Raw genomic sequence first — 21,163 nt, 5'->3', positions numbered from 1 at the left:
ACACCTAACGCTCTCCCTATAGCAGCTAAAGCAAGATAGCACTTTCCCTGATCTATGTCAGAATGCATCTGTGGCGAGCCGCAGGCGGGACAGATTTTAATACTCGGGTGTCACCTGATCTCCCCAGCCACTAACTGCAGGGGGTGGTGTAGGGCTGGAACGTCACAGGTGGAAGTTGTAATGCTTTCCATGTCTTTCTATTGGCCAGAAAAGCGCGCAAATGTCTCAGAGATGAAAGTGAAAGTAACTCGAACATCGTGTGGTGCTCATCTCGAGTAACGAGCATCTCTAACACCCTAATACTCGAACGAGTATCAAGCTCGGACGAGTACGCTCGCTCATCTCTAATGCACACTTAACACACGATGAAAAAAAAATGCATCAAAACACAGGCAGTTTTTAATAGTGTATGCAGTTTCTTAAAAACATACATGGTCTTTGAATACTGCATGCAGTTTTTTAATGTAATTTTGAACCACACTTAAGAAAACAGATAACATGTACACACCCGAAGGCGACTCTCACACATGCATTCATTAAATGCAACTTGAAATCGTGGCATTTTTTAAACAAATAATTTTTTATTGGGTTTTACAAAATACAGTTGTGTTACAAGTCAAATCTTTTCTTTGAATTATACATTGTTAAGGATCCATATATCTTAAAATGCAAGGTGTAAATTAGTTGTTTTTTTTTCCAGCAACAATGTAAATAGCAGGTGGTATGAGCATCAGATTCCATTGACTTTACATAAGTAGTGTTTATAACGCCGAACAGAATTGTGAGAAAAAAAAACCAAAAACTTTGAAGCAGTTTTACATTTATCTCAAAACATTAAACGGTCTTGTACATCACGTTCTCAGTTAACATCAGTAAGGTTTCTTATGTATATTTAATTAGTCAAGGGTTTTTTTGCATATATCTAATCCAGGGGTTCCAAGTGCGAAGGAAATTGGGCATAGAGTCCCCTGCCAAAGCGAGTATCTTTTCATATGAGCAGTGATCTGCCATAATATCTAGTACTTCAGATATTGTTGGAGGGGTTGTAGATTTCCATTTCCTGGTTATGGCCAATTTCGCCACCATCAGCAAGTGACACACCAACTTTCGGTTATGAGGAGGTATATTGCTGCAGTTCAGTAATAGTAGCGCAAGTTCCGGAGATTTAGGAACCATATGGCCCGAAACTCTCCAAACAATTTGAAAAATCTCTCTCCAGAAGGATTGTATAAATGTACAGTCCCAAAATAAGTGTATAAGGGAGCCTACTTGGCTGCAACCCCTCCAACAGTTTTTGTCGATGTTTGGAATGTATCTTGCTAATTTGGAGGGTGTATAATACCATCTGGTTAGGATTTTGTAATATACTTGGAGAAGATCTGCAGACAGGGTAGATTTGTTTGCCCAGGTAAAGGCTGTCAACCATTGGTCAATAGAAAATGATTTTCTCAGGTCTATTTCTCAGTTCAATAGATGCATCTTCTTTTTTGGGCCTAGATCTCCTGCAAGGACACTGTAGAGTCTCCCTGTCAGAGAAGACTTTAGTTGCTTTTGTCCGGAAAATAAAGAAATTAGTTTGATAGGTAGAGAATAGAGATGAGCGAAAGTACTCGTCCGAGCTTGATATTCGTGCGAATATTAGGGTGTTCGGGATGCTCGTTACTCGTAATGAGTACCACGCGGTGTTCCGGTTACTTTCAGTTTCCTCTCTGAGACGTTAGCGCGCTTTTCTGGCCAATTGAAAGACAGGGAAGGCATTACAACTTCCCCCTGTGACGTTCAAGCCCTATACCACCCCCCTGCTGTGAGTGGCTGGGGCGATCAGATGTCACCCGAGTATAAAAATCGGCCCCTCCCGCGGCTCGGCTCCGATGCCTTGTGAGTTAGCTGAGGGACAGTGGTATCGTGCTGGAGCTGCTGTAGGGAGAGCGTTAGGAGTTAGTGTAGGCTTCAAGAACCCCAACGGTCCTTCTCAGGGCCACATCTAATAGTGTGCAGTACTGTGTTAGCACTGTATTTTTTTTTTTTTTTCAAAATTGGATCTGCAGAGCATTGCGCCCTGCAATAGGGACAGAAGTGGTGGTTAGGCAGGGAGAGTGTTAGCAGTGAGTGTAGGCTTCAAGAACCCCAATGGTCCTTTCTAGGGCCACATCTATCCGTGTGCAGTACTGTCCAGGCTGCTGTTAGCAGTGTTGCATTTTTTTTTTTTTTTCTCAAAACCGGCTGTGCAGACCATTGCACCCGGCATTAATACTACAGGGATAGAATTGTGTAGGCAGGGCCAGAAGACATACATTATTCATTGAATAGACGCAGTGTGGCTTGTCCTTTGAAAAACAAGGGAAAAAATTCTATTTCGCCTGCCTCTGACAGTCCTCAGGGCTCTGGGTACGTGTGTGCTGCGTGCAGAACGTTAAAAAAAATCAGACGCAGCCAGCTACGTTTAACTGCAGGCTTGCGCCAATTTTTTTCCTGCATGGGAAATCCCTGATCTGCTGTAGCGAATAACTTTGCATCACTGCAGTTCTCTGACACATTTGCAGGGCCACAACACAGTTATTAAACTTAGTAGTATTCATTGAATACACGCAGTGTGGCTTGTCCTTTGAAAAACAAGGGAAAAAATTCTATTTTGGCTGCAGGCTTGCGCCAATTTTTTTCCTGCATGGGAAATCCCTGATCTGCTGTAGCGAATAACTTTGCATCACTGCAGTTCTCTGACACATTTGCAGGGCCACAACACAGTTATTAAACTTAGTAGTATTCATTGAATACACGCAGTGTGGCTTGTCCTTTGAAAAACAAGGGAAAAAATTCTATTTTGGCTGCAGGCTTGCGCCAATTTCTTTCCTTGCTTGGAAATCACTGGTAATACAGCATGCTGAGGGGTAGGGGTAGGCCTAAAGGACGTGGACGCGGCCGAGGACGCGTAGGCCCAAGTGAGGGTGTGGGCACAGGCCGAGCTCCTGATCCAGGTGTGTCGCAGCCGACTGCTGCGCGATTAGGAGAGAGGCACGTTTCTGGCGTCCCCACATTCATCGCCCAATTAATGGGTCCACGCGGGAGACCTTTATTAGAAAATGAGCAGTGTGAGCAGGTCCTGTCGTGGATGGCAGAAAGTGCTTCGAGCAACCTATCATCCACCCACAGTTCTGCGCCGTCCAGTGCTGCAAATCCGAATCCTCTGTCTGCTGCTCCTCCTTCCTCCCAGCCTCCTCACTCCACTACAATGACACATGCTCAGGAGCGGGAAGACTCCCAGGAACTGTTCTCGGGCCCCTGCTCAGATTGGGCAGCAGTGGTTCCTCTCCCACCAGGGGAGTTTATCGTCACTGATGCACAACCATTGGAAAGTTCCCGGGGACCGGGGGATGAGGCTGGGGACTTCCGGCAACTGTCTCAAGACCTTTCAGTGGGTGAGGAGGACGATGACGATGAGACATAGTTGTCTTGCAGTGAGGTAGTAGTAAGGGCAGTAAGTCCGAGGGAGGAGCGCACAGAGGATTCGGAGGAAGAGCAGCAGGACGATGAGGTGACTGACCCCACCTGGTGTGCAACGCCTACTCAGGACAGGTCTTCAGACGGGCAGGCAAGGGCAGCAGCAGGGCAGGTAGCAAGAGGCAGTGCGGTGGCCAGGGGTGGAGGCAGGGCTAGACCGAATAATCCACCAACTGTTTCCCAAAGCGCACCCTCGCGCCATGCCACCCTGCAGAGGCCGAGGTGCTCTAAGGTCTGGCAGTTTTTCACAGAGACGCCTGACGACCGACGAACAGTGGTGTGCAACCTTTGTCGCGCCAAGATCAGCCGGGGAGCCACCACCAACAGCCTCACCACCACCAGCATGCGCAGACATATGCTGGCCAAGCACCCCACAAGGTGGGACGAAGGCCGTTCACCGCCTCCGATTTGCACCGCTGCCTCTCCCCCTGTGCCCCAACCTGCCACTGAGATCCAACCCCCCTCTCAGGACACAGGCACTACCGTCTCCTGGCCTGCACCCACACCCTCACCTCCACTGTCCTCGGCCCCATCCACCAATGTCTCGCACCGCACAGTCCAGCCGTCGCTAGCGCAAGTGTTGGAGCGCAAGCGCAAGTACGCCGCCACGCACCCGCACGCTCAATCGTTAACCGTCCACATAGCCAAATTTATCAGCCTTGAGATGCTGCCGTATAGGGTTGTGGAAACGGAGGCTTTCAAAGCTATGATGGCGGCGGCGGCCCCGCGCTACTCAGTTCCCAGTCGCCACTACTTTTCCCGATGTGCCGTCCCAGCCCTGCACGACCACGTCTCCCGCAACATTGTACGCGCCCTCACCAATGCGGTTAGTGGCAAGGTCCACTTAACTACGGACACGTGGACAAGCACAGGCGGGCAGGGCCACTACATCTCCCTGACGGCACATTGGGTGAATTTAGTGGAGGCTGGGACAGAGTCAGAGCCTGGGACCGCTCACGTCCTACCCACCCCCAGAATTGCGGGCCCCAGCTCGGTGGTGGTATGTTCGGCGGTGTATGCTTCCTCCACTAAACCACCCTCCTCCTCCTCCTCCTCCTCAACCTCTGTCTCGCAATCTAGATGTGTCAGCAGCAGCAGGACGTCGCCAGCAGTCGGTGTCGCGCGGCGTGGCAGCACAGCGGTGGGCAAGCGTCAGCAGGCCGTGCTGAAACTACTCAGCTTAGGAGATAGGAGGCACACGGCCCACGAACTGCTGCAGGGTCTGACAGAGCAGACCGACTGTTGGCTTGCGCCGCTGAGCCTCCAACCGGGCATGGTCGTGTGTGACAACGGCCGTAACCTGGTGGCGGCCCTGCAGCTCGGCAGCCTCACGCACGTGCCATGCCTGGCCCACGTCTTTAATTTGGTGGTTCAGCGCTTTCTGAAAAGCTACCCACGCTTGTCAGACCTGCTCGTAAAGGTGCGCCGGCTCTGCGCACATTTCCGCAAGTCCCACACGGACGCTGCCACCCTGCGCACCCTGCAACATCGGTTTAATCTGCCAGTGCACCGACTGCTGTGCGACGTGCCCACACGGTGGAAGTCTACGCTCCACATGTTGGCTAGGCTCTATGAGCAGCGTAGAGCTATAGTGGAATACCAACTCCAACATGGGCGGCGCAGTGGGAGTCAGCCTCCTCAATTCTTTTCAGAAGAGTGGGCCTGGTTGGCAGACATCTGCCAGGTCCTTCGAAACTTTGAGCAGTCTACCCAGGTGGTGAGCGGCGATGCTGCAATCATTAGCGTCACCATTCCTCTGCTATGCATCTTGAGAAGTTCCCTGCAAACCATAAAGGCAGCCGCTTTGTGCTCGGAAACAGAGCCGGGGGAAGACAGTATCTCGCTGTATAGTCAGAGCACCCTCCTGTCTATATCTCAGCGCGTTCAGGAGGAGGAGGAGGAGCATGAGGAGGATGAGGAGGAGGGGGAAGAGACAGCTTGGCCCACTGCTGACGGTACCCATGCTGCTTGCCTGTCATCATTTCAGCGTGTATGGCAGGAGGAGGAGGAGGATCCTGAAAGTGATCTTCCTAGTGCGGACAGCCATGTGTTGCGTACAGGTTCCCTCGCACACATGGCTGACTTCATGTTAGGATGCCTTTCTCGTGACCCTCGCGTTACACGCATTCTGGCCACTACGGATTACTGAGTGTACACACTGCTCGACCCACGCTATAAGGAGAACCTTCCCACTCTCATTCCCGAAGAGGAAAGGGGTTCGAGAGTGTTGCTATACCACAGGACCCTGGCGGACAAGCTGATGGTAAAATTCCCATCCGACAGCGCTAGTGGCAGAAGGCGCAGTTCCGAGGGCCAGGTAGCAGGGGAGGTGCGGAGATCGAGCAGCATGTACAGCCCAGGCAGTGCAACAGTCTTTAAGGGCCTGGACAGCTTTTTGGCTCCCCAGCAAGACTGTGTCACCGCTCCCCAGTCAAGGCTGAGTCGGCGGGAGCACTGTAAAAGGATGGTGAGGGAGTACGTAGCCGATCGCACGACTGTCCTCCGTGACGCCTCTGCCACCTACAACTACTGGGTGTCGAAGCTGGACACGTGGCCTGAACTAGCGCTGTATGCCCTGGAGGTGCTTGCTTGTCCTGCGGCTAGCGTCTTGTCGGAAAGGGTGTTTAGTGCGGCTGGGGGAATCATCACAGATAAGCGTACCCGCCTGTCAACCGACAGTGCCGACAGGCTAACACTCATCAAGATGAACAAAGCCTGGATTTCCCCAGACTTCTCTTCTCCACCAGCGGACAGCAGCGGTACGTAAGCAATACGTAGGCTGCACCCGCGGATGGAAGCTACGTTCTCTCTCACCATCCAAAACGGGGACATTTCTGCTTCATCAATCTGTGTCTAATATTCCTCCTCCTCCTCCTGCTCCTCCTCCTGAAACCTCACGTAATCACGCTGAACGGGCAATTTTTCTTAGGGCCACAAGGCTCACTCATCTAATTTTTCTAAACAATTTTTATATGTTTCAATGCTCTTAAAAGCGTTGAAACTTTAACTTGAACCAATTTTTAGTTAAACTGGGCTGCCTCCAGGCCTAGTTACCTCTTAAGCCACATTAACCAAAGCGATTAATGGGTTTCACCTGCCATCTTGGTTGGGCATGGCCAATTTTTACTGAGGTACATTAGTACTGTTGGTACACCAATTTTTTGGGGCCCTCACCTACAGTGTAATCATAGCAATTTGTATGTTCTTCACCTGCACTCATGGTACAGAAGTGTGTGTGGGGTTGGCCTACACTTTAGCTACATAAATGTAACTTGGGCCTTGGCTATACTGCAGCTACTGAAATGGAACTAAGACTGCGCTCCCACTATACTGCTGCTTCGGAATTGTTCCTGGGGCCTGTGTAGGCTGCTACAATGACTTAAATGGAACTAAGACTATGCTCCTCCTATACTGCTACTTCGGAATTGTTCCTGAGGCCTGTGTAGGCTGCTACTATTACTGAAATGGAACGAAGACTGCGCTCCCACTATACTGCTGCTTCGGAATTGTTACTGGGGCCTGTGTAGGCTGCTACTATTACTGAAATGGAACTAAGTCTGTGCTCCCCCTAAATGCTGCTAGTGATATGTTAGTGGGGCCTGTCGCTAATGCTACGGCTGAAATGTTACTAATTCTGGGCTCTGCCTATACCGCTGCTAATGGTATGTCTCTGGGGTGTGGAAAGAGAGGCTTCCCAAAGACATGATGGCGGCGAGGCCATTTCCCACCAACGCTGTTACTGTTAAGGTGCATATAACCACGGACACGTGGAGAGGACACGTAGTGCCTGCAACACATCCCCCGCCACGGCCCACTTAATCCTGGCCACATTCCGAAAACCAACAAAATAAAACCGTGCTACTAGGTCCGCAGTCACCACCACATTACCACCAACGCGGTTACTGTTAAGGTACATATTACCAGTCTGACTGGGGCATGCAGTGTTGGCCGGAGCCCACCTGCATTAAGCATGACATTACTACCTCAGCTGTGTTGGGCAATGCAATGGGATATTTCTATGTACCGCCGGTGGCTTCCTGGCACCCACCCATGCTGTGGGTCCACAGGGAATTATAAATGCATCTGTTTCCACTTGTAAAGAACCCCAGTCTGACTGGGGCATGCAGTGTGGGCCGAAGCCCACCTGCCTTAAGCACGACATTACTACCTCAGCTGTGTTGGGCAATGCAATGGGATATTTTTGTGTATCGCCGGTGGGTTCCAGGGAGCCACCCATGCTGTAGGTGCACACGGAGTTTAACCTACATGTGTCCACTTGTAAAGAACCCCAGTCTGACTGGGGCATGCAGTGTGGGCCGAAGCCCACCTGCATTAAGCACGACATTACTACCTCAGCTGTGTTGGGCAATGCAATGGGATATTTCTATGTACCGCCGGTGGCTTCCTGGCACCCACCCATGCTGTGGGTCCACAGGGAATTATAAATGCATCTGTTTCCACTTGTAAAGAACCCCAGTCTGACTGGGGCATGCAGTGTGGGCCGAAGCCCACCTGCATTAAGCACGACATTACTATCTCAGCTGTGTTGGGCAATGCAATGAGATATTTCTATGTACCGCCGGTGGCTTCCTGGCACCCACCCATGCTGTGGGTCCACAGGGAATTATAAATGCATCTGTTTCCACTTGTAAAGAACCCCAGTCTGACTGGGGCATGCAGTGTGGGCCGAAGCCCACCTGCATTAAGCACGACATTACTACCTCAGCTGTGTTGGGCAATGCAATGGGATATTTTTGTGTATCGCCGGTGGGTTCCATGGAGCCACCCATGCTGTCGGTCGACAGGGACTTCACAATAGGGAGTTGTACCTGCCTGTGTCTATGAATTAAAAAGCCCGGTCTGACTGGGGCATGCAGAGACACCTTGACAGAATGAATAGTGTGTGGCACATAGGTTCCCCATTGCTATGCCCACGTGTGCAGCTCCTGATGGCGGTGGCACAGGATTCTATTTCTCATTGCTTCTGTACAGCATTGTGGGCTATCGCCCCGCCCCTTTTAAAGAGGGTCGCTGCCTAGCCGTGCCAACCCTCTGCAGTGTGTGCCTGCGGTTCCTCCTCATGGCAGATGCACTTCTAAATAGACATGAGGGTGGTGTGGCATGAGGGCAGCTGAAGGCTGCGCAGGGACACTTTGGTATGCGCTGTGGGGGGGAGGGGGGGCGGTTGGGCAGCATGTAACCCAGGAGAAGTGGCAGTGGAGTGTCATGCAGGCAGTGATTGTGCTTTGTTGGAGGTAGTGTGGTGCTTAGCAAAGGTATGCCATGCTAACGAGGGCTTTTCAGAAGTAAAAGTTTTTGGGAGGGGGGGGGCCCACTCTTGCCGCTATTGTGGCTTAATAGTGGGACCTGTGAACTTGAGATGCAGCCCAACATGTAGCCCCTCGCCTGCCCTATGCGTTGTTGTGTCGTTCCTATCACTTTCTTGAATTGCCCAGATTTTCACACAAGGAAACCTTAGCGAGCATCGGCGAAATACAAAAATGCTTGGGTCGCCCATTGACTTCAATGGGGTTCGTTACTCGAAACGAACCCTCGAGCATCGCGAAAAGTTCGTCCCGAGTAACGAGCACCCGAGCATTTTGGTGCTCGCTCATCTCTAGTAGAGAACATTTTTCCAGATGAGATGCTGTTAAGCAAGACCGTATCCGATAATATGTGTATAGCTCATTGGAAGGAATATTATATTTGTCTTTTACTGTTTGGAAGGAGAGAATCCTTCCCTCTGAATATAGGTCTGAGATACATGTTATTCCTGCTTTCGACCAAGCTAAAGTTGAAAGCCCTGGGATGAAATATGTAAGGGTCTCTATTGGAAGCTTGATTTCTTTTTTACTTAAGCTCGCTTTTAATTTAAGGTTGCAGATGTTCCATGCTTGTAAAGTGGCTAACATTGGAGGGGATAGGCCTTGCAGGTTCAGATCTAAGGGAGAATGATAAATAGTTGCGGCTGATGTTACTGCGAGTAGAAGGGAGTTTAGCCCTCTGTTTTTATTGAATTGTTTTTCAATATAGAGCCATGGGGGGGAGGGGTGCATCTCATCAAACCAGGACTTGGATATGTTTAGGTTTATGGCCTGGCAGTATGCCCATAGATCCGGTACTCCCAGGCCCCCCCGCCTGCGGTTGAGAGATAGAATCGTGGACGCAACTCTGGGTCTTTTGTTATTCCATATGAATTTTGCTTTTGGAATTCCATCACTTTGGTGTGTGGTATTGGGAGAGCCATTGTGCGGAAGATGTACAAAAGTTTAGGTAATATTATCATTTTGTAAAGCGTGATTCTCCCAATCCACGAATATTCAAATTTGCTCAGGGAATTCAATTCCTCCTGAACTGAGAGGCATAGGGGGTCAAGGTTAGCCGAGATCATTTCTGAAAGTGGGTAGGATATGGTTATCCCTAAATATGGGATCGTGGTTTTCCATGTGTACCTGAATTCGGATTGGATGGCTTGTTTCAACAAGGAGGGGATGTTTATTCCCAGGATTTGGGACTTATTTATGTTTAGCTTATAATAGGATGTGTTACTGAAATCTGCTATGATGTTTTGTGCTGCTCTTAAAGATTCTAGTGGGTTAGACAGCGTTAGAATTACATCGTCGGCATATAATCCGATCTTGTGTTGTCTGCCTCCACTAGGGAAGCCACTGATGAAAGGTGAGGTTCTGATGAGCTCTGCCATTGGTTCCATTACCATTATAAATAGCAATGGTGAAAGGGGGCAGCCCTGTCTTGAGCCGTTCGTTATCAGGAAGGGCTTGGAGAAGGTCCCATCTATTAATACTCTGGCAGATGGGGAGGAGTATAGAGCCTTGATTGCCCTCAGAAAACTACCTCCCACGCCGAACTTCTCCAGAGTGGCAAACATGAAGCCCCAATGAAGTCCATCAAACGCCTTCTCTGCATCCAGGGCAAGGAGGAGAGAAGGTGCTTGACCCGACCCCACCCCGGCCAGGAGGTTAATAAGCCTCCTTGTGCCATCAGATGATTGTCTGCCCTTAACAAAGCCCACCTGATCGCTATGTATTAAATTTGGGAGTATTTGGAGTAGCTTTAACGCTAAGATTTTTGATAGTAGTTTTGTGTCAGAGTTGAGGAGGGAAATGGGTCTAAAGTTTGCGGGTGTATCTGTTGGCTTTCCGGGCTTAGGGATTGTGACAATAGTGGCTTGAAGCATCTCCGAGGGCATACCTCCTGAGTGCATGGCTTCATTAAAAATAGAGGCAAGGTAAGGAGATAGTGTTTGAGCATACGTTTTATAATATTCATTTGTAAAGCCATCAGGTCCGGGCGATTTATAGTTTTTTAGTAGCTTTATCGCGGAGATGACTTCTTTTGTTGAAATGGGATCATCCAGTGTATAGCGCGAGGGATCAATTTTGGGGAGGGACATTTTTTGTAGAAAGTTGTTGATAGTGTCTGAGTTCGGTTGGGGTGTTGCTGTGTCATTTTTTAGGTTATATAAGTTGGCGTAGAATGAGCTAAATTCGTTAGCTATGTCTTGTGGATGAGTAAGCTTAGTTTTGGAGTTGTTTGATTTGATTAGAAAGGGGATTTTTGCTTTGATGTGCTTTGGCTTTACTTTATTTGACATCAGTTTGGACGGCTTATTATGATGAGAGTAGTAATTGGCTTTCATAAACATATGGTTTTTATTGTGTTCTTCTATAAGAATAGCCCGTAATTTTCTTCTAAGATTGCTCAATTTTATTTGATCTGTATTCAAAGGGGATGTTTGTAATCTCTTTTCAATTATTTGTATTTGACTTAGGAGTTCATCTATTTACTTTTGTTTATTTCTTCTGTGTTGGGAGTTTAGTTTGATAAGTATGCCCCGGATAACCGCTTTATGGGCGTTCCATAGGGTGCTTATCTCTGGGTGCTCATTTAAACTAAAGTATTCCTCTAAAGCTTTGGTTATTGTGTTTTTGTTCTTTGGAGATTTAATTAGAGGGACATTGATGCGCCAAATTTTTGTGTTTATTTTGGGGTGTCCTAAATTTATTTTTAATGTTATTGGGGCGTGGTCCGACCATGTGGCTGTACCTATTTCTGAGGAGGTGATTAATGGGAGGGTCCATCTATCTACTAGGAACAGGTCGATACGTGAGAATGATTTGTGCCTGTGGGAGAAATGGGTAAATTCTCTAGATGAGGAGTTTAGGCATCTGAATGAGTCATATAATGCCTCTTTGTGTAGCCAAGGAAAGAGTGTGGGGAAGGTCCTATGTTTGTTTGTTGAATCTAGATTTCTATCCGGGATGCTATTAAAATCGCCACAAATTATCAACTTTCCCATTTGTATTCTTTTTATTTTCTTTATTGTCCTGTTTAAAAAGAAGATTTGCGATTTGTTTGGAGCGTAGATATTAGCGATCATGATGGGACACTCATTTATAGTGCCAGCCACAGCAAGGTATCTGCCCTTTGGGTCTACAAGGCTTGTTTTGTGAAAAATCGTGGCATTTTTAATGCAATGTTGGGCGTCAGTTTTGAATCACATCATTATGATTAGTGAGGAGGTGTGTTAAAAAATGTAAAGAATTCAAAAATAGAACAGACAGCTTTTGAAAATCACGGTGGTAGAAACCCTATGTTCGAGCTCAGGTTTGAGAAAACATTAATATCAATTGGAGCATTGTACCGCGGTTAGGATGGCAATCGAGACGCCGCACTAATAACAGTAAAAAGCAGTTTGTGTGTGAGAGTGGCCTAAAGGGTTACAAACAAATTTTCATGTAGCGCAGAAAATCAGTCATGTTTTAGGAAGATTCCATCAAGAGGCTAAATCATGTATGGAAATTCATTTCGTAGCTCGATGCAGCATGATTTAGGCTTGGGTATGAGGAAGACGCGGCCCGACCTGAGGTTTTGCACCTGGGCCCCTGAGCCTTTACGTATGCCCCTGATCATTCCCCTAATGTCAATCCACAAATAACTCCGTACAGATACAGCAGAACTCACTCATCAGGCTCCCGTTACAACACGGATACAGGCCAAGGTGATGACACGCCTCCACGCTGGTTGGATCCAGACCTGCTCCAAAGTCAGCAGAGAAACAGCACAATTAGAGGCAGCATCCATGGAATTCCATGAATAAAAGTGATTTTATTCCATTCAGGTCCCACGTACAGCAATAAACAGATGCAGTAATGCAAGCGACGTTCCGATCCTAATGGATCTTTGTCAAGCCTGGGGAAACAAAGAACCTCCCTCTTTAGCTCAATGGGAAAACAAAGTATATCAAATATTCCATTTTAATGAAATTGTGTGCTAGAACAAAATTCTTAATCATCTGGCCACCTTGGATCAAATGCATTAAACAATCTGATGTTTGAACTAATATTAACCTGGGTTCGCCCACCTTCTCTTACCTGCAAACAACCTTCCCTCACTCAAGGCCCACAGTCATTAAAAATTACATTTCCTGACCATTAAATAATTTATCTCCAGGCCTCCTCTTTTTAAACTAGCCTCGACATCTCCCTCCCCATCCCCTTTTTGGTTCACAGGTTATTGTTTTATTGTTACTGGAATAATCAATGACAGGGCTGAATTGTCTATAAGATTTATCCTGGATGTTGAGAACCCTGATTGACTTTATCATCTTCGAGATCTGCATGTCCCGATTGTAAAACAATTATATTGTCATTTACTTCTGTACAATCTGTCTCAACTTGCCTCTTAGATCTGTGTGCGCTGTGATAATCTTTTTTTTTTTAATTAAGAAAGCTTATCTGCTATTGTAAAACACACAAAAAAAAATCAGAACCTATGTGATAAAGGGAACCATTCCTACACTGAACAAAATGTTTTCTATTCATTTGACAGATGAGTAAATTACATGCTTTGGCTGGTGCTAGCTCTATTTTCAAGACAGGCAAAGTGTTCAAGAACCAGACCTTTTCATCAACATATTACAAGTACATGATTCCAGTTTCTGAAGAAATTATCAATATGGTTTTATCCTTTGTGCAAGTAAAAGTAAGTATACTAAAAAGATGTGCTATAAAGTAAATTATTCCAATCCTGTTTGTATGTAATGATGAAAGATAACCTGTTGGCTCTCCTGCTAGGTCACAGTAAATACTTGCATTCTCTCAAAAACAACAATTATCGGGCATCTTTAATTAGAACACTGCATTGTGTAAATTCCCCTCCTGGAAATGAATGAATAAATTGACAAAAATAAAGTTGGTATCACCAACTTATTCCGCAGCGCTTTCAGGTAATTTTTTTTTTTTTTGGTCACCCTGTCTCCAAGAAAAAATGAACTAAAAAGCAATCAATAAGTTGTATGTATTTCAAAATGGTACCAAGGCAAACCTACTTGACGTCCCGCAAAAAATGAGCACTCACAAAACTATGCTGATGGAAAAATAAAGTTATTGCATGCACAAGATGGCAGCGGAAAGTAATTTTAAACAAATAAATGCCTTTGAAAAAAGTTAATGTAGTACAGCAAAAAAAACAAACTGGTATTGTAGTAATCGCACTGAGCCATAGATTAAAGTTATTACTTCATTTTTTGTTGCAGTTTGTGCGCTGTAGAAACGAGGCACACCAAAAGATAGCAGAATGTCTTTTTTTTTTTTAATTCATTTTAGTCCACTTAGAATTTTTAAATCGTTTTTTAGCAATTATATGGTACATTAAATACATTAAATTGAAAAATACAACTCCCTCGCAAAAACAAGCCCTCATACGGCTACGTCGATGGATAATTATGGGAGTTACAACTTTTTTAATAAGGGGAGGAAAAACGAAAATGGGGTGGGGGGTGGGTGGGGGGGAAAGATCTGCGTCAATAAGGGGTTAAATACAACTCCTCTTGCAAAAAGCCCTCAGACAGTTTTGTTGATAGATAAATAAGAGTTGTAATATATTAAAAGTGGGGAGGAAAAAAACATAATTAAGAAAAAATAGCGCATCCTTAACTCTAATTTTTCAAAGATATCCAAAAACTGATCGTATGTACCTACCATTTGCAGCTGCCAGTATAATCAACATAATGTATGTGGAAAGAATTTACTAAATGCACTTTGTACTTCTCTATAGAGAAATGCGCAGCCTCTTGAGATGGCGGTCGATGTTGGATGTGGGACTGGACGATACACTATACCTCTAGCTCCTCACTTCAGGAAGGTCCTGGGAATAGACATCAGTGAATCCCAAATAAATTTGGCTAATCAATATAATTTACTGGACAACGTGTCCTACATGTGAGTATTACACTGGATCTACCAATCCTGCTGATGCTACTAAGGATTAGATGGCATTAGTTCCTCTGGCAATCATCTCTGTTCTGTCTACAGGGTGGCGCCAGCTGAGAAGTTACCAATAGAGAATGATTCTGTGGACCTGGTAAATGTCGGTCTCGCTGCTCATTGGTTCAAAGTAGACAAATTTGCTGGTGAAGCAGCTCGAGTACTAAAGAAAAAAGGATGCTTTGCTCTACATGGTTTTCACCCGTCCAATGAGATTGAATACAAGGATTTGTCACATGACTTGACGGTAGTAATGTCAGAGGTAATGATGAAAAGATGTAATAAGTAACTTGAAAATGAACTCCAAAGTCATCTACAAATAGGGTTGCCTTCTACTGTCGTTTTGGTTTCCTTTTACAATAGGGATTAATTATAAGGCCTTGGTCAGACAGGTGTTTTTTAAAATTTTTTTTGCGCTCAAAAAATTAGATGTGTCAAAATTGCATGAACTGGCAATGTTTCATGCATAGAAGATTTGAGCTTCATGCGCATCAAAATCGCCCATTCACTGGAGCAGCTACGCTATAAAAAGCACAGCTGCTCCAGGAGGAGAGAGCGAAAAAGCCCCACAGGGATTCGAGATTTCCCCATATCAGGGATAGAGAATGGAGCTATGGGGGATTAACCAATAGCAGGGAGAGACGGAGTGCGGCTATGGGTTAATCCCCCATAGGTCTGCTTTCTCTCCCTGCTGTGGAGAAATCCCCCAGAGCTCAACTCTCTCACCCTGCTATGGGGAAATCCTCTATAGCTCCGCTCTCTCCCTGCTATGGTGATCCCCCCAGGAATATCCCTATAGTGCATGGAGTGGGCGGGGCTATAAGACTTTTCAGAGAATCCCTATAGCAAATATAGAGGGGGCTGGATCCCTCTAGCCCCGCCTCTCCTCCCATGCTCTCAGGAAAGCCCACAGGGAAAGCCCTGTAATCATGCTGCCCTCTCCCTCCCTGCTATAGGGAAATCCCTTGGGGGAGAGAGGAGGAGGGAGTCCCCTACAGCCCCCTGCTGCTAGGGAATTGCCCATCAGGGGGGCAGGAGCCATTACCCCGCTGCCTCCAGAGCATTTAAAAGGGGCTGCCCAGAAGCACATTTTAAATGTTCCATTGTAAATTTCTGTTAGTCCCCGCAGGGATTAAGTGAATCCTCAGCGAGTCCCCTCATCCCTGTGGGTACTAACAGGAGTTTACATTGGGACAGTTTACATCTGGGCAGCAAGTTTTAAATTTAGTGCAAGTTTTAAATTTCAATGGAAACTCCTGCTCAGCGCACCAAAGACAGGTCAGAGATCCTATCGTTGTTAGGTGTGCACCGTTTTGCGCACCTAAAGTCTCTTATATGAGTGCTTATATAGGAACCCATTGGTTCTTTAAGAATCAATCTTTTTGCATGCACTAAACAAAGCTTGTTTGACCGAGCCCAAAGGTCAGAGTTTTGGCCCACTTAAAAAGACACTTATTTTTTTTTAATACTGATTTTTGTATATATATATATTTTTTTTTGCAGATATGGAATTTTTTGCACCCGTATGCTGACAAAAACATAGAGGACATGTATTGTCAGTACAAAAATATATATGAAGCTGTTCCGCTAAAAGATAAGCAATGGTAAGTTTTTAGTTTTTTTTTTTCTTATTTAACATCCTCCAACAGTCACAATAAAATCAGAAAAACTCTACCTAAAAATGGCACTTTTTTATTGTATTAACCCAGTAAGGACCAGGCACTGTAAATTTACGGCGCCTGGTCTTTGGCTTCAAGCCCGCCCTATGTAAAATTACGGCAGCGATTTAAGTCTCTTGGCTCTGCAATCAGTCAGGGGCAGGAACGGGTTATCAGCTGTTAATAACAGCTGATAATTCGGCGAAAAAGGTAGGAGGAGTTTTTAATAGAGATGAGCGAGCATCGAAATGCTCGGGTGCTCGTTACTCGGAACGAAATTTTCGCGATGCTCGAGGGTTCGTTTCGAGTAACGAACCCCATTGAAGTCAATGGGCGACCCGAGCATTTTTGTATATCGCCAATGCTCGCTAAGGTTTCCATTTGTGAAAATCTGGGCAATTCAAGAAAGTGATGGGAACGACACAGCAACGGATAGGGCAGGCGAGGGGCTACATGTTGGGCTGCATCTCAAGTTCCCACGTCCCACTATTAAGCCACAATAGTGGCAAGAGTGGACCCCCCCCTCCCAACAATTTTTAATTGTGAAAAGCCCTCATTAGCAATGCATACCTTAGCTAAGCACCACGCTACCTCCAACAAAGCACAATCACTGCCTGCATGACACTCCGCTGCCACTTCTCCTGGGTTACATGCTGCCCAACCCCCCCCCCCCCCGCACGACCCAGCGTCCACAGCGCACACCAAAGTGTCCCTGCGCAGCCTTCAGCTGCCCTCATGCCACACCACCCTCATGTCTATTTATAAGTGCGTTTGCCATGAGGAGGATCCGCAGGCACACACTGCAGAGGGTTGGCACGGCTAGGCAGCGACCCTCTTTAAAATGGGCGGGACGATAGACCACAATGCTGTACAGAAGCAATGAGAAATATAATCCTGTGCCACCGCCATCAGGAGCTGCACACGTGGGCATAGCAATGGGGAACCTATGTGCCACACACTTTTCATTCTGTCAAGGTGTCTGCATGCCCCAGTCAGACCGGGGTTTTTTATAAATAGTCACAGGCAGATACAACTCCGCAATGGGAATTCCGTGTGCACCCACAGCATGGGTGGCTCCCTGGAACCCACCGGCTGTACATAAATGTATCCCATTGCAGTGCCCTGGACAGTAGAGCTAACGTCAGATTAAATGCAGGTGGGCTTCGGCCCACACTGCATGCCCCAACCAGACCGAGGTTTTTAATTCATAGACACAGGCGGGTACAACTCCCTATTGTGAAGTCCCTGGGGACCGACAGCATGGGTGGGTGCCAGGAAGCCACCGGCGGTACATAAATATATCCCATTGCATTGCTCATCACAGCTGAGGTAATGTCATGTTTAATGCAGGTGGGCTTCGGCCCACACTGCATGCCTAAGTTAGACTGGGGTTCTTTAGAAGTGGACACAGGCAGGTAAAACTCCGTGTGGACCGACAGCATGGGTGGCTCCCTGGAACCCACCGGCGGTACATAAATATATCCCATTGCATTGCCCATCACAGCTCAGGTAATGTCTTGTCTAATGCAGGTGGGCTTCGGCCCACACTGCATACCCCAGTCAGACTAGGGTTCTTTAGAAATGGACACATGCAGTTACAACTCCGTGTGGACCGACAGCATGGGTGGCTGCCTGGAACCCACCGGCGGTACATAAATATATCCCATTGCATTGCCCATCACAGCTGAGGTAATGTCATGTTTAATGCAGGTGGGCTTCGGCCCACACTGCATGCCCCAGTCAGACTGGGGTTCTTTAGAAGTGGACACATGCATTTACAACTCCGTGTGGACCGACAGCATGGGTGGGTGCCAGGAAGCCACCGGTGGTACATAAATATATCCCATTGCAGTGCCCAGCACAGCTGATGTAACGTCAGCTTTAATGCAGGTGGGCAAAAAATTAATTGGATTACACTGTAGGCGAGGGCCCCAAAAAATTGGTGTACCAACAGTACTAATGTACGTCAGAAAAATTGCCCATGCCCAACCAAGAGGGCAGGTGAAACCCATTAATCGCTTTGGTTAATGTGGCTTAATTTGTAACTAGGCCTTGAGGCAGCCCAGTTAAAATAAAAATTGGTTCAGGTACAAGTTTCAACGCTTTAATGAGCATTGAAACGTATAAAAATTGTTTACAAAAATTATATGACTGAGCCTTGTGGGCCTAAGAAAAATTGCCCGTTCGGCGTGATTACGTCAGGTTTCAGGAGGAGGAGCAGGAGGAGGAGGATGAATATTATACACAGATTGATGAAGCTAAAAGGTCCACGATTTTGATGGTGATAGAGAACAATGCTTCCATCCGCGGGTGCAGCCTACATATTGTTTAGGTATCGCTGCTGTCCGCTGGTGGAGAAGAGAAGTCTGGGGAAATCCAGGTTTTGTTCATCTTGATGAGTGTAAGCCTGTCGGCACTGTCGGTTGACAGGCGGGTACGCTTATCTGTGATGATTCCCCCAGCCGCACTAAACACCCTCTCTGACAAGACGCTAGCCGCAGGACAAGCAAGCACCTCCAGGGCATACAGCGCGAGTTCAGGCCACGTGTCCAGCTTCGACACCCAGTAGTTGTAGGGGGCAGAGGCGTCACGGAGGACGGTCGTGCGATCGGCTACATATTCCCTCACCATCCTTTTACAGTGCTCCCGCCGACTCAGCCTTGACTGGGGAGCGGTGACACAGTCTTGCTGGGGAGCCAGAAAGCTGTCAAAGGCCTTAGAGAGTGTTCCCCTGCCTGTGCTGTACATGCTGCCTGATCTCTGCGCCTCCCCTGCTTCCTGGCCCTCGGAACTGCGCCTTCGGCCACTAGCGCTGTCGGATGGGAATTTTACCATCAGTTTGTCCGCCGGGGTCCTGTGGTATAGCATCACTCTCGAATCTCTTTCCTCTTCGGGTATGAGAGTGGAAAAGTTCTCCTTATATCGTGGGTCGAGCAGTGTGTACACCCAGTAATCCGTAGTGGCCAGAATGCGTGTAACGCGAGGGTCACGAGGAAGGCATCCTAACATGAAGTCAGCCATGTGTGCCAGGGTACCTGTACGCAACAGATGGCTGTCCTCACTAGGAAGATCACTTTCAGGATCCTCCTCCTCCTCCTCCTCCTCCTCAGGCCATACACGCTAAAAGGATGACAGGCAAGCAGCATGGGTACCCTCAGCAGTGGGCCAAGCTGTCTCTTCCCCCTCCTCCTCAACGCGCTGAGATATAGACTATCTGACTATCCAGCGACATACTGTCTTCCCCCACCTCTGTTTCCGAGCGCAAAGCGTCTGCCTTTATGCTTTGCAGGGAAATTTTCAAGAGGCATAGCAGAGGAATGGTGACGCTAATGATTGCAGCATCGCCGCTCACCATCTGGGTAGACTCCTCAAAGTTTCCAAGGACCTGGCAGATGTCTGCCAACCAGGCCCACTCTTCTGTGAAGAATTGAGGAGGCTGACTCCCACTGCGCCGCCCATGTTGGAGTTGGTATTCCACTATAGCTCTACGCTGCTCATAGAGCCTGGCCAACATGTGGAGTGTAGAGTTCCACCGTGTGGGCACGTCGCACAGCAGTCGGTGCACTGGCAGATGAAACCGATGTTGCAGGGTGCGCAGGGTGGCAGCGTCCGTGTGGGACTTGCGGAAATGTGCGCAGAGCCGGCGCACCTTTCCGAGTAGGTCTGACAAGCGTGGGTAGCTTTTCAGAAAGCGCTGAACCACCAAATTAAAGACGTGGGCCAGGCATGGCACGTGCGTGAGGCTGCCGAGCTGCAGAGCCGCCACCAGGTTACGGCCGTTGTCACATACGACCATGCCCGGTTGGAGGCTCAGCGGCGCAAGCCAGCGGTCTGCTCTGTCAGACCCTGCAGCAGTTCGTGGGCCATGTGCCTCTTATCTCCTAAGCTGAGTAGTTTCAGCACGGCCTGCTGATGCTTGCCCACCACTGTGCTGCCGTGCCGCGCGACACTGACTGTTGGCGACGTGCTGCTGCTGACACATCTTGATTGCGAGACAGAGGTTGCGTAGGAGGAGGAGGAGGGTGGTTTAGTGGAGGAAGCATACACCGCCGCAGATACCACCACCGAGCTGGGGCCCGCAATTCTGGGGGTGGGTAGGACGTGAGCGGTCCCAGGCTCTGACTTGGTCCCAGCCTCCACTAAATTCACCCAATGTGCCGTCAGGGAGATATAGTGGCCCTGCCCGCCTGTGCTTGTCCACGTGTCCGTTGTTAAGTGGACCTTGGCAGTAACCGCGTTGGTGAGGGCGCATACAATGTTGCGGGAGACGTGGTCGTGCAGGGCTGGGACGGCACATCGGGAAAAGTAGTGGCGACTGGGAACTGAGTAGCGCGGGGCCGCCGCTGCCATCATACCTTTGAAAGCCTCCATTTCCACAACCCTAAACGGCAGCATCTCCAGGCTGATAAATTTTGCACGTTTAACGCTTGAGCGTGCGGGTGCGTGGCAGCGTACTTGCGCTTGCGCTCCAACACTTGCGCTAGCGATGGCTGGACGGTGCGCTGAGAGACATTGGTGGATGGGGCCGAGCACAGCGGAGGTGAGGGTGTGGGTGCAGGCCAGGAGACGGTAGTGCCTGTGTCCTGAGAGGGGGTTGGATCTCAGTGGCAGGTTGGGGCACAGGGGGAGAGGCAGCGGTGCAAACCGGAGGCGGTGAATGGCCTTCGTTCCACCTTGTGGGGTGCTTGGCCATCATATGTCTGCGCATGCTGGTGGTGG

At 48.0% G+C, this 21,163-nt stretch overlaps 1 protein-coding gene across 6 annotated transcripts in view; it reads left to right on the top strand.

Annotated features, from left to right (window-relative positions):
• LOC136576370 (putative methyltransferase DDB_G0268948) overlaps positions 1 to 21,163 on the top strand; it is a 111,518-nt gene that overhangs the window by 42,237 nt on the left and 48,118 nt on the right. For all 6 annotated transcript variants that reach the window (XM_066575604.1, XM_066575605.1, XM_066575606.1 and 3 more), the window contains 4 exons: positions 13,351 to 13,503; positions 14,578 to 14,741; positions 14,835 to 15,048; positions 16,290 to 16,390. In XM_066575604.1, coding sequence (XP_066431701.1) covers positions 13,351 to 13,503; positions 14,578 to 14,741; positions 14,835 to 15,048; positions 16,290 to 16,390 — 632 coding nt within the window. The remainder of the gene's footprint in view (positions 1 to 13,350; positions 13,504 to 14,577; positions 14,742 to 14,834; positions 15,049 to 16,289; positions 16,391 to 21,163) is intronic.

Source organism: Eleutherodactylus coqui, chromosome 8 (assembly GCF_035609145.1).
Source record: "Eleutherodactylus coqui strain aEleCoq1 chromosome 8, aEleCoq1.hap1, whole genome shotgun sequence".
Taxonomy (NCBI): Eukaryota; Metazoa; Chordata; class Amphibia; order Anura; family Eleutherodactylidae; genus Eleutherodactylus; species Eleutherodactylus coqui.
Note: the sequence above shows the minus strand (reverse complement) of the source record. Positions and strands in the feature narration are given on the sequence as shown.